This window comes from Aethalodelphis obliquidens, unplaced genomic scaffold (assembly GCF_003676395.1).
Source record: "Aethalodelphis obliquidens isolate GAN/ISIS:26980383/991018 unplaced genomic scaffold, ASM367639v1 scaffold48, whole genome shotgun sequence".
NCBI classification, from domain to species: Eukaryota; Metazoa; Chordata; class Mammalia; order Artiodactyla; family Delphinidae; genus Aethalodelphis; species Aethalodelphis obliquidens.
The window spans coordinates 14,133,989-14,148,213 of NW_020837992.1; the positions used below are offsets into that span (position 1 = coordinate 14,133,989).

General features: G+C 41.8%; 1 protein-coding gene across 10 annotated transcripts in view; it reads right to left on the reverse strand.

Moving 5' to 3' along the window:
* CUNH1orf21 (chromosome unknown C1orf21 homolog) overlaps window positions 1-14,225 on the reverse strand; it is a 255,177-nt gene that overhangs the window by 140,117 nt on the left and 100,835 nt on the right. For all 10 annotated transcript variants that reach the window (XR_003427983.1, XM_027083040.1, XM_027083035.1 and 7 more), the window contains exon 3: window positions 2,056-2,150. Coding sequence is in view for 9 of the 10 variants with exons in the window: in XM_027083040.1 (XP_026938841.1) it covers window positions 2,056-2,150 (95 nt within the window). In the remaining variant the exon portion in view is untranslated. The remainder of the gene's footprint in view (window positions 1-2,055; window positions 2,151-14,225) is intronic.

Here is a 14,225-nt window from a genome sequence, read left to right on the forward strand (position 1 = left end):
ACATCTTAAAATCATTCTTTGAAACATAAGAACATCTTGACTCTCAGATTATTTTAATGGACATAAAAATAAAGAATTGTTAAGTCTATCTCGTCCACCTTCCAATGTAAGCTTCAAATTTAGGAGGCTGTTTTCTCAAATGGTATGCATGGTCAGTACTTGATTATGCATCCCCCCAAATGGAGGTGACAAAGGTAACATAATTCCAAATAACTGAAAATCATTTAATTTTGGAACGCAGTCTAGAAATCTCAGAACCAAAAATAACCATTTAGTCCCCATTCTCCTTGTAAGTCTTCATATACTTGAAAACTCCTCTTGGTGGCCTGGACTCTGATTCACTGGCAGAGTAAAGGGGTGTAGGGTTGACATAGATAATCCATGAGTAAATAGGCCAGAATTTCTCTCTTTTTGAATCTCCATTCAGTCTGCATGGAAAAGCAGTAGCACCAATTCTGACCACAGTGCTGAAAAAGAATACACTAGCACCAAGGAACTGATAGACTGTGAATCTGAGAGAGAAGGAAAAAAGCTGTACTGGCCCTAAATACGATGAGAGCAACACTGAGGAAAAACTCACAAGCTGTAAGATAAAAGTCTTTGCCTTCCTTAGGATTTCAGAGATACAAGCATGTGAAGTAGAGATGGACACTAGTAGTTACATCTAAGAAAGAGCCACCAGCGGACTGGTCACCAAAGTCTCTTTAGCCTCCAATGGAAATACTATTACTAAAGATGAGATTCATAACTTAAGATGAAATTATATCAAGGAAGGACAAACTGTGTTCAATAAAATACAGTAGAAAACTGACTACTGATGTTTCAACTACTCAGATCTTCTATTTATCTATTCAAAGCAAAAAAAACAATTCATGTAAAAAGTCTGATAATATTAACTTCACTATTGAGTCATAGCTACCTTTTCTGGATTTAAGTATTGATGTTAAAATATACCACAGGTATGATGAACCTCTGTGACTTAAGGGATACCTTAAAATCCAAATCCCATTTATAAAGCAAAATTTTATCAGAGTATTTTTCACTCCTTTAAAATGATCTAAAATACTCAGTTGTTGATACTTGAGTTTTTCAAGTTGTAGATCATATGCTCAGAAAAGAACAGAGGAAAAAGAGTGAGCCTGTTATGTTCATTAGTGTATCATGGAAAAATGACAGCCTTAAATACTCATGAGCGCTGGTGAATATTCTGCTGACTCCCTCTGCTGTAGCGGAAATCAGAAAAACAAAGCACATAACGGAAAAAGGAGTTTAAGTCAAGTGAAAATATTTTATGACATTGCAAACTTCTTAAAAATACATTCACTCAAACATGAAAAAAATAGCAAGCAATTAATCCCAAAGCAAAAGAGAAAAACAATTCTGCTCCAACATAACTGAATAAATGCATATTCTTAACAATCTGTAATCTCTTAAGAAATCAGCTAATATGATAACTTACTGTTTGTTTAAGAGTTGGAATATTAAGGTGGAACATGTATATTGATTTGTATTAGAGAAAGAGGTTCCTAATTATCTGTTTCAGATCATTAGAATTCTCACGTTAACTCAAAACCCACAATACCTTAACAGCGTGAATGTGAAGTACAAATTTGATAAAGACCTGCCTTCAAAGTACCTTATTTTCCTTTGAAAGGCAACTTCCTTAACAACACTACGAGAATAATGAAACTTAGCCATTCACTGTGATCTGGACACGAGTTAAAGGATGCAGAGAAAAAGTAAAAAGGTAATGCCCCCACCCCCATAAAACTCATTCCTACTTTATGCTTTTTCCTTTAAATTTAACCATTCTGAAATGCTAATAATTTTGCTACATTTCCCCTGAAACATTCTCTATGAAGACTAAAGAAGGGCTTGTTCAGAAACAAACAGGATACAGGAGTACTGGTACAGCTTCCAGGCAAGCTATAAATAGCAACGGCATTTTCAAGAAATCTCATGCCAGTGTGTAAGCTGCAGTTTAAACATGCAGTGAGGATTTTATTATAATGCTGTCACCAAAATTCATTGTTACATGAGAAATTCAATGCTTACCAAGTTTTCTTGGTTCCTGGCTGCTATTTTTTGCTCCTCTTCTGCCCCATTTTTCATGTATTTGACCTCTTCCACCGGTTTGATCCTATACTCATCTGAGTGCCAAAAAAGAAAAGACATTTTATAACTTTTTTCACAATGGGAGAAAAGTGTCAGTAAGAAAAGTCCAACAGCATAATTTGTTAGAGCCCTTTTTCCCTGCGGCCTTTCTATGTGGTTCATTTGAAACAATCTGGAAGAAGCTTCACCAGCCTCTTTTTATGAGGCGCTCTCCTCTGTCTACTGGGTAAAGCTCAGCACCACGAAGGCAGCTAATGAAAGTGGCACTGCCTGGTCCTTTCACAGAGAGCAGATGGTGGCAGCAGAAACGGAGGTTATTCCATATCTAAAGCCTATTCGGAATTTATACGCATTAGGGCATATCGCATAATGGTTTAAGGAGATTTTTCTCCTTGAGAATATTCGTTCAAAATGCCTGTGGCAGCAACGTTATGCAGTATGTTCACACCTGAATTTCTTTCTTTTGGAAAAACAAAGTAAGACTGAAGAGCTTAACTGATCAACAAATAGATATAAACAATTGGAAACTGAAATTTTCCTGTTGGTGATCCCCATATTAAATGTGGAACAGTCTGCAACGATTTCATAGGATTCATACAGACTTTAATCTCTCTGTAAAGTCACACACATGAAGAGCCATAATATCACATGGCTCTAACTGGTAGGTATATCTATCACTCAAGGCGGGACAGTATAGTGGACCATGGACGGGACCTGGACTTTGCAACAGCCAGAGAGAGAGTACAACAAACTCCAATATCAAAACACATCATAGAACAAACTTGGGAAAACTTGCAATTAAAGTTCCTCTCCAGGGTAGAGGTTTGGTGATGCCAATGATGACATTTTCACCAGATTTCTGTCAATAGGAAATGACTTGGGCACACTAAGGTCAAAACAGGTGTGACTTTGAGTCACCTTTAGTCCAGTGTGTAGGAAAAATCCCAGACATTATGGAATTAGAAAATTTCATCAACCAACAAACTGATGATTGCCGAGCATATGACATGGAATAATGTCTATAAAAGGCTACCTAATAGATGTCTATCACTAGGAGGTTGCAATATATTTTCTTATTGCCTGTGGTTAATTTGTTACAATGACATGCTTATATAATTTCTTGCCTTACTATTTATAATACCATTTCCTATATAGTTTCAGGCTTCCTCATACCATCCCTTAACACGCTACCCCCAAAGATGTTTGCTACAGTTAATATTTCTTCAAGTAATTATGCTGTTCCAATGTTTCTCAAAATTATCATCCTTATGAAAGTAATACATTTGCATATATCTGAATAAAGACTCCATGTTCACAGCTGAGCCAATTGTTTTTTCCATCTGACAATTCAAGGTAGTTATTGATTCTGCTTCTTTCTAAAGAAATTAGAAAGACTGGTATGAGGTTACAGTAATGAGTCCTTTAGGAATACCACGTCCTAAATGTATTAACAAGTTAATCAATGGGTTCTGATCCACAATTACAAAATACAGAATTTCACATTCCAATCTGGTACTCAGAAGAGAAAAAAATAAGAGAAAATTAATAAATTTGGCACATTTAATTAAGGATTATTTACTCAGAAGTTGGGAAAGCACTTGTTAATTGAAAAAGAAAAGATACTGCCTAATTATGCCTCCCATACAATTAAACAGAGACAAAAAATAAAGGAAAAAAATAATAGCTAAAGATGGGTCTCCCTAACTTCAGTTTGGAACATTAATATTTATAAATGATGGTTCACTGGGATAATTACTAACATTTAACTGATCTAAATTGTGATCTTAATTACTTACAGTGAGTCTCTAATTATTTAAATATAAACACACATACATACATTATTTGTTTTAAACACAATTCCAGTGGACTCTATCATTTTGTCTAGAGGACACAAAACCTCACCTGATGAGATGGGGAAAGCATAACATGTTAGGACCTAAGCAGAACCTTCTGAAAGAGCCTTCCAAAAGACGGTCCTTTGCCTGCGGCACAGCAAAAGGTTTCGTCTAGAGGAGACTCACTCTTGCCTTGCCCGCTGTCCTCTCCCACCCCTAAGCCACAGCCCACAGTAGACACTCTCTAAACAGCTGAGTGATATTCAATCTTCATTCTCTTTTTATCCCTACAGGAAACACAGCTGAATTCAAAGTATCAATAGTAGACAAACTATTAATATTTTTCTAATACTTTTCTTCAATGAAGAAAAGCTGCTGGCCACATGTCTTTCAAAGCAGTGTTATCCCACATACAGACTTTTTATAATATCACCAATTTAGAAAGAGGATAGGTTTTAGCGTGTCATTAACAAACACGCCTGGCTAGCCAATGCTGTCTTTGTGGAACACGCTATAACTGGATAAAAAAGAAAAACAAACAGCCACGACTGCAAAGCCAGACCTATCATTATTACTTACATAACACACTGCACAGAATCCATCGTGGTATGAAACAAAAAAGCCAGCAAGACCCTTAGATAAACCACAATTTGTATAAAGCAAATACTTAAAAATGGTCTGTCAAGTCTCTCAAAGGCTGGTGCTGGGGATGAAGATACCCATCTGGGAACAGACAACTCGCCAACCAACGTGTCACACATTTCCATGGCGATGCAGCCGTCAGGAACGGCACTCTGTGTGGACCAATGGAGCATTTCGGGTTATGGCAGTGACACAACCACTACGGAAATCCATTTTTCCTTTTGGTGAGGGCACAGGGGAATCCGTGTGGGACTTTAGCCCCTTCATCAGATCACACACTGGAGGCAACTGCAAGTAGCAGAGCCACTGTTACAAGCCAGAGAGCCCCGCCCGGCAACAGAACAACCTGCCAACTTAATTAAGAGGAGCCACGAGCAGACTGTCTTCCTCTGGCTCCCTCACACCTGTTCACAATTTTTCTTTTCTTCCTGTTGATCTTGTCAGGTGGCTTCTTAAAATGCACATCAGGAGCTGTAGGCTAACACCCGGTTTCGAACCTGCTCCCCTTTCTCCCTATGTAAACAGTTGCAGGCTGTGCCAGTCAAAATAGATCTGGGGTAAAAGCACTGCTGTGGTGATATTTTTAGCATTTTATTCCTCAGGTTCCATCAGAAAGGGCTACACTTTCTGTGGCAGCTCTATCATGCTAAAGACACACTGTTGCCCACCAAATCTCTGCGCCTCACGTTTGACGTAAAGTGCCTCATATATACATATATAAAATTAGGTTTTTAGAACTAGAAGGTGATCAGTTGGTTGGACTTGCTTCAGATGTTATGGAATCATCCCCATTTTCAGGATCCTGTCAATTCTTCCATTGTCAACAACTCACTGGCCCCTATCCTGTCCTCCCAAGTTTTGCAGATGGAAGATCTGCTACAAGGTTACATTCATAAACAACGGAACTGACTTCAAAATGAGTGAATTAGAAGATGAGTGCCGGAGTGAGTTCATAATGCCATAACTATTAAAAGGTTAACAATTCTCATAAAAGTACATATTAGATGAGGAAGGAGGAAGACAGGCAAGAGTTCTAGAAATGCTACTCTTTGAGGTAGGAAGGGATCTTTTTTTTTTTTGCGGTACGCGGGCGTCTCACCGCTGCGGCCTCTTCCGTCGCGGAGCACAGGTTCCGGACGCGCAGGCCCAGCGGCCATGGCTCACGGGCCCAGCCGCTCCGCGGCACGTGGGATCTTCCCGGACCGGGGCACGAACACGCGTCCCCTGCATCAGCAGGCGGACTCCCAACCACTGCGCCACCAGGGAAGCCCGTAGGAAGGGATCTTACAGTTCTTTCCTAGAACGGTGAAATTCGTATCTATTGATACTTTCACACTCAAGTCTTCTTCTGATCAATGACATATGTACCAGAATGAATCTTTCCCAGGACTGTTCCGATTTCAAAAACCCTGCGCTAATGTCCTCATACCAAAACAATCCAACATCTGGGCATCTTCACTGGATTGCTTCATCATCCAAATTTTGCGTGAAGATTCTCTAGTAGACTTATTATTATTATATGCTCAGGAAAATATAAGGACTTGGAACAAGAGGTAAAAGAAGTATTTATAAAAATAAACAAACCAGGGCTTCCCTGGTGGCGCAGTGGTTAAGAGTCCGCCTGCCGATGCAGGGGACACGGGTGCGTGCCCCGGTCTGGGAAGATCCCACATGCCGCGGAGCGGCTGGGCCCGTGAGCCATGGCCGCTGGGCCTGCGCGTCTGGAACCTGTGCTCCTCAACGGGAGAGGCCACAACAGTGAGAGGCCCGTGTACCGCAAAAAAAATAAATAAACAAACCAATTAAAAGACTAAACTATTCTGCATTTTAGTGTAAACTCACTTCCCTTGGGTTTCTCCCACCGAACATCCTGTCCCCCATGCTAACTAAATTCAAGTCCCCAAATCCTGGTACGACTTCAAATTCTTGCCTAGGATCTTTATTTCTTTACTTGGTGAGATTTTTTTCAAGAGGTGAGTATTCACGGTGGCTAAGAGCTTAGCCTCTAGAGCTTGAATGACTAGCCATATGGCCTTGGGCAACTTACTCATGCTTTCTGTGCCTTGGTTTCTTCATTTGTAAAATGGGAATATTTATAGTACCTAATCTCACACATAGAGTCACATGAATTAATATATGAATACACTTAAAACAGTGCCTAGCCCATAATAAATGCTCAATAAATGTTGGCTGCTGTTTTAGAAAAACTGTGCTGGTTCTGCAGGGAACACTATTTCTAAAGCACAAAATCCATCAAGGTATAAAAAACAAAAAGCATAATGTAAACATCAAAAATTAATTTAACTGAAAATTCTGACTTAACTATGCTAACAAATAAAGTGAGAAGGGAATATTATCATCCAGGATAAGCCTTTAGCATTTTTTAACTAAATGCATATAGTGCTTTAATTAAAATAAAACATAATTTTAAAAGAACAATAAATAACTTTTATGACAGGAAAAAGAAAAGTGATCATTATTTGAGTGTGATCATTATTTGAGGGTTACAAGAAAATAATGTACCTCTATCTTCCTTTATATCCTAACTCAATTATTGCCATTGGCACAGCTCCTAGTCTCGGCCTTCCTTGAGGGCACAAGAGTGAAGGGGTGAGGTTCAGGAGAGTCTGAGAACCTACCATGGACTGGGCTCTGTGATAAGCAATGGAGGGGGTGTGGAGGGGGGAGACAGTGCCCGGGGAAAACCACTGTCTTGGGGGGAGGCTTATGCTCTGAGAACCCTTCTGCTACCTGGAGCACGTTCCTCAGGCTAGACCGACCGCACGAGTAGGCTGACCCTATTCCACTCCGCCACAGTCCACCAAGACAGACTAACTCTGGAAAACCTTATGCACAAAGTAGAGACTCAGCTGAAGGACCTCACAGACCAGTATCAATTCTCTGAGTCAGGCAGTCCCTTCACGATAATTACTATATCCTCACTTGCAGAAAGTGATTTCGCCCTTTCCAATGTAATAGTTATCATTAAGCAATTTCTAGGGTAATTATGAACTGCTCGTTCTAAATGTTTTGAATATTTCTAAAATAAGGCTTTGGTGCATTTAACACAAAATGCTCTCAGTTTTTCTCAGAGTGTGTCTCAAATCAACCTAATAAAGGAAAACTAATTTCAAAATAAGATTGTCTAATACATGAAGTGCTCATGGCCTAAAAATACAAACTGTTAAAAAATAACAAGCAGGGAAATTATGTTTTCAGACTTCATATCTGTGGAAGATTAAACCCTGGCCACTGGGTTTCCACTAGGGGAATTAGGAAGATTGTACATATTTGTACATATCCCGCTTTATGATATCTCATAATTGAAAACTGTTAATATCACTAAGAGGGCAAGTCTCATATGTCTACTGTATCCTTATTCACTAGTGAAACCTAATGCTTGGATATATTTGAAAATCAGAGATAGCTAAAACATATAGTCTTGCTCCAGTCATGTAAAACTCATTTCAGCACACCCTCACTAATAAGGGGTATTATGCTTTTTAAAAATATGCAATGAATTGAAGGGTGAAAATGGTATCTAATTTTTATTTTAGTTTGATGTTTCAAAATTTACTAGTGATACTGAATACTTCCCCCCGTTTTGATCATTCATGTGTGCCCTTTGTGATATATCTCTTCATATCCTTTGCCTCTTTTCTCTAATTGGAGTTGTAGCATTTTTCCTATTGACTGTGATATGAGCTCTCTGTAAACTATACCAATTTATGGACATACTTCTGGCTCCAAAAGGTCCGGGCAAAACGCCTCTTGATTTTCATTCAGACATGAGGTGGTGGAAGGAACTAGCTGCTTTCTGTCTTTGAGGCAAGTGCTGGGCTATCCCCTGCTGTCTTTTCTGTGTTTCTTTCCTTCTTCATTTCAGCAATATTCATTGAGCACCTACTGCATGCCAGAGAATGTAGTACTCAGTCCTGGGGTTATGCCTAGGGAAGGGAAGCAGATCCTGTTCTCAAGGAGCTCACAGCTAGTAGGGGAAGATTTAAGAAAATGAGCAAATAGAGTGCAGAATGTCTGCAGCCATGAAGCAGATGTGTGGGGTGACTGTAATAAGAACAGAAGGGAGGGACCCCCCTAAGCAAGGATGGGGAGAGTCTTGGAGGAGGTGATGTTATCTCACTGGAGCGCTGAGGAACACTAGTGTGTGTGGGGGAAGGACAGGTCTAGGCAAGGGGACGGTGAGTTCAACAACCAGAGAGAGCATGGCAGACAGGAACAACTGCAAGTGGTCTAGTACGGCCAACACGCAGATTCCAGGGGGCCTCGAGGGATGTAGGGAGCAGAGGCTGCCAGGGCCAGTGCAGGAAGACCTGGTATGTGAATCCCACCAGAGGCAGGCTCCATTCTGAGGGGATACGGTCTCCCCAACCAGGGCCCAGACTGAAGCCACCGTTACAGGCTAAGCTTCTGTCCTCTGTCCTGTCCTCAACCATCTCCTCTGGAGAGACCCCCAACCATCGTAATCCAAGGCTTTCTCCCTCTCTCTGAAAGAAGGTGTAGCAAAGGTGGAACTTACATGGAGCAGTGGAGGTGGACCAGTCAGGTGAGGAAGGTGAGGAAGAACACACGGAGAAGACTGGCCAAGAGCCAGAGAAAGCAGCCGCAAAGAGTCTCACGAGGGTGGAGTTTTTACCTGGAGTCAGCTGGTGGGGCACTGGTGGGGCTGGAGCTTAAGACACAACATCTGCCAGAACCTGTTTCCCGCCTCCCCGACAGGTATGCCTTCAACTGGTGATGGGGAGATATCACAGCATGCAGAACAGGGAGTGGCTGGGATGGGGTGTGATCCATCCTAGGGGCAAAGAAGCTGCCACTGAACCTGATCCCAGCTCCCTCCCCTTTGGCGGGACAGCAGTGAACCACAAGGGCCAGAGCACCGGCTTCAAAGGGCCTTTCTCTTCTGGACCTGGCTTGGTGACTTCCCAGCCGTGTGCCGTGGAGGCAGGGGATAGACTTCTCTGGGTGAACGGAGCGCGTTGCGATGCTTGTGCACAGCTGCTATGGCCTCTTAGCATTCTTAGGGTCTTGTCCACGCCTCCGAAGAGGACAAGCTGAGAGGTGTCCACAGCTGCAAGGATGAGAGGGTGGTAAAGCTTCCCTCATTACAGCACCCTTAATAATGAAGACTGGACCTGCAGGCCTCATTCCTGAATCATTGCATCATTTCAGAGGCCAGACAGCACATCTCCTCCATTCATCTGAGGCTCACTCAGGGACCAGGGAACTACTGGCCAGTCATTAAGGGCCCCGGAACATGCATCTTCTGACACGCTCTGACAAAAGACATGCAATCCGAGGCAAATCCAGCCTGGACTCCTTTAGGAAAGCACATGCAACCAAGGCTTTCCCATGGAGAGGGGGTTTAATGTTTGTATCATACAGTAATAATTCCTAACCAAGAAAGAGAATGAGTGGCGAGCCACTCCCAGAGAGGGAGGGCATGCATGGTGGCTCTGACAGCCATTTACCCAGCTTCTCAAGAGTCCCGCTCTGACTCTTACGGAGTGCTGGTTTTCCACCAACCACAGAAAAGCTGGAGGCCAGCTAAGTCCTCTCTACTATTCTTGGTGTGGTTCCTCTTATCCTTGATAACCGTTCAAGAGAAAGCCTGCCCAGCTGTCTGTCCTCTCCCCTGGTTTGATTTAATCCTCATGTCGGCCCTATGAGGCTGGTATTATAACCCATTTTCCAGTTGCAGAGATTAGTCCTTGATTGGCTGGTCAAGTGGCAGTGCTGGTTCTAACCCAGGTTGGTTGGAATCCAGGGCCAGGCTCCTAACCACAAAGCCAGTTCTTTTTTTAAACTGCAAAGCACAGGAAATAATTACTCTGAGAAATGGTACAGGCATGAAGTATGAATGGATTCAGAAAGGATTTGGACATATTTGCAAATCACAGTGACATAAATAAAAGTTATAAAGCAACTAACATTCATGGGTAACATCAGGAAAACTATCAGAGCCTCCCTTGTCAGGCGTCTGGAGCTTCTGTCGGTGGAAGATACCATCCCTGTGCTGTTTAAGTTAGGAATTAATATACCAATCAAAGTAAGGGTTGTGAGACTTTTCATTACAATGGCGATTTGACCACCACTGCATCTAATGGAAGAAAACGGAAGCTATTCTACAGTATACAGTAAATATTGCAATGTCTTTACAAAAACTTTGTATTCTGAAAGATAACTTCCTTTTAAGCCTTCTGTTATACACTACAATTTTGATATATGATCTTAGCATTAAGACCAAGCAACAAATCTAGGATGTCTTCCTTCACTGGAGGTGGAGGAAGAGGAGGAGGATGAGAGCTTTCGTTTATAGATCCCTTTTTTTTTTTTTTTTTTTTTTTTGCGGTACGCAGGCCTCTCACTGTTGTGGCCTCTCCCGTTGCGGAGCACAGGCTCCAGACGCGCAGGCTCAGCGGCCATGGCTCACGGGCCCAGCCGCTCCGCGGCACGTGGGATCTTCCCGGACCGGGGCACGAACCCGTGTTGCCTGCATCGGCAGGCGGACTCCCAACCACTGCGCCATCAGGGAAGCCCCCTACAGAGCCCATTAAATGTCCCAGATCCAGTTCAGAAAAGCTGTTATACAACAGCCCATTTATGCTCACAGGGCTCTAAGAAAGAGAACCGTCAATGTCTCCATCCTAAGGAAATGTTCACTCATCCAGCTAGCTATACCATCCAGTAAGTGGTGGGACTGGGGCCAGGCCTTGAACCAGGCAGTCTGACTCAGATCCCAGGCTCTTACTTGACTTTCCCACAAACGTGTAGTAAAGTTAATTTCTGATAAAAACAAAAATTCTCTTTGTTTGCTGATTTCCATTACAGAACTATTAGAAAATGTTACCACTATATGGATCCTCTCCCCGAATGGAAGTCACCTTTAAGATAAAGATAAACCTTTTCAGGTCAGGCATTAAAAAATGCATTATGATAAAATAAGATCTAAAATAAATGCAAACAGTTATTTTCTTTTTAGGGGTAAACTATAAGGCACTAACAGCAATTACGAACAGATACTAAGAGAGGGGCTCACATGCCTCCCTTTGTACATGAAGTCGATAAAACTCCAATGTCATTCCACTGTCAAGAGGGCTTGAAATGACAGTTGCTTTTCTAGGACTGGCAATAAATTTCTGCTGATTCATTCACAGTTAATCCTTCACTGCTGCCCAAGATCAGGGGTCATGAATTTGCAGGATGGCTGGTCAGGATTAGGAAATTCTATGATCATTCCAGAAACTCTTCCCATTTAATGTGGCTGCCATAGAGTTAATCAAAACATCGAACAATTTGGCCAATGGTGTGTGTGTGTGTGTGTGTGTGTGTGTGTGTGTGTGTGTGTGTGTGTGTGTGTGTGTGTGTGTGTGTGTGTGTGTGTGTGTGTTAAGGAGGAAGGACATTTTAATGTTGATCTGATGTAATTCCTTTAACTGACTTAAGTGGATTTCTGTTAAGGAAAAAATTCTCAGATAATAATCCGGATGCTTACGCATCCTAGTCCCCTCCCCCTCTCCCAAGGCACCTCACCAGCAGGCCAGACGTGCTTGTGCTCTTTTGTGATGCAGTCTGGCGATGGGGTGAGGAGGTTAGCGGGAAACTGCAGCAGCCTGGATTTACACCAGAAAGAGCAGAGCTAATGAGAAGAATTGGGCTGGAGTGGAAAGTTTTGCAGAAGATTAGAGAGGGGAGATTTTGGAGGTAGTCCAAAGAAAGACAGACAAAAAGTCACCAGAGTGGCAGAGAGCTAGAGATTCACGGGAATAGATTTCAGTACATTGTGAAGTAGGTTTATGAATGAGATGCCTCTGGGATTCTTTATTCAGTAAAAATTTAAATTGCTTTTCAGTGATCTTTGGTGATTCTTTTAATATGCCTCTGGACTGAAGCTCACTTCTGGGTGCTACAGCCGTTAGAAATAATTTAGTGGTAGCAAAATCATTAGCAAGAATAGGAAGAAATTGGATAGAGTTGTTTTCAGTTAAAGTAATTCCCAAGGCTACAAGCACTGCCACTGAATTTTGAAAATGGAAAAGCACAGCTAAAATACAATTTGTGATAAAAGAGTACAGCTTCCCTGCTTATAAAAAATATTCATGACTCGACGTTCACTGCGGGTCTCATGAAGAAAGGCCCCAGAAGGCGAGGAGAGAGCTCGTTCACATGTGCATATGAGGGGCGAGGAGGGCTCTCGCCCTCTTCCTCTCTCTCCTGCCAAATCTCTACCTCTTCTCACAAGAGATTCATTCACGTAGAACAAAAGATCACTTCCAGTTGCCATGAATCGCCAAGTTAGATTCCCCTTAGAGACTAAAGTGTGTTCTGACGGCGACAAAGAATAGCTCTTTAGGGATAATGTGTCTGGGTGAGCGGGGGGAACAGCATATTCGAGGACACTTTAATGGCTAGCAGCACAGTAAATAAGAACACACCATCTTCCACACCCTGGTCGGTTTGCACGAGACTATTTTAGTAACACATTCTGCTCAATTTGTTTGTAAGAGATGGCAGCTGTTTTTTATTATTTCTCTTTCGGGAAGGATTCATAAGGGCATTTGAGTGGTTCAATTCAATTCAAATTGTGCAGTATCGCAATTGTGAGGTAGGCTCTGTACTGCGAGCCTGAGGACACAGAGCTGATGGGTAAGTGGTCCTCAGTGACCCTCACCCACCATCTATATGTAAGCTACTTAAATGTAGATTACGATAGTGAAAGTTCTCCACGGTCCATTTTGCTTCCTCAATGGGGATGTACAGTAGCAAAAAAGAACTGCTGAATCATTTCACACCTGTTAGAATGGCTATCATCAAAAAGACAAGAAGTGTTGGCAAGGATTTGGTGAAAAGGGGACCCTCCTGCACTGTTGGTGGGATTGTAAACTGATGTGGTCACTATGGAAAGCAGTATGGAGGTTCCTCAAAAAATTAAAAAGAGAACTACCATATATATGATCCAGCAATCCCGTTTCTGGGTATACATCCGAAAAAGATGGTGTCAGGATCTCGAAGAGATATCTGCACTCCCATGCTCACTGCAGCATTATTCACAAGAGCCAAGGTATAGAAACAACCTAAATGTCCATTGATGCAGTAATGGATAAAGAAAATGTGGTACATATAGCCAATAAAATAGCATTCAGCCATGAGAAAGAAGGAATCCTGCCACTTGTGACAATATGGATGGACCTTGAGAGCACTGTGATAAGTGAAATAAGTCAGAGAAAGACAAATACTGTCTATCACTTACATATGGAATCTAAAACAGTTGAACTCATAGAAGCAGAGAGTAGAATATGGTTGCCAGCAACTAGAGGGTGAGGGAATACAAGAAGATGCTGGTCAAAGAGTACAAACTTCCAGTTATAAGATGAGTAAGTTCTGGGGATGTAATGTACAGCATGGTGACTCTAGACAATAATACTGTATTATATACTTGAAAGTTGCTAACGAAATGATCTTAAATGTTCTCAACGTGTGCACACACACATAAACACACACACACAAAAGATAATTAATTATGTGACGTGATGGAAGTGTTAACTAACCTTATTGTGATAATCATTTTGCAATGTATATGTACATCAAATCGTCACGTTGTACACCTTCAATTAT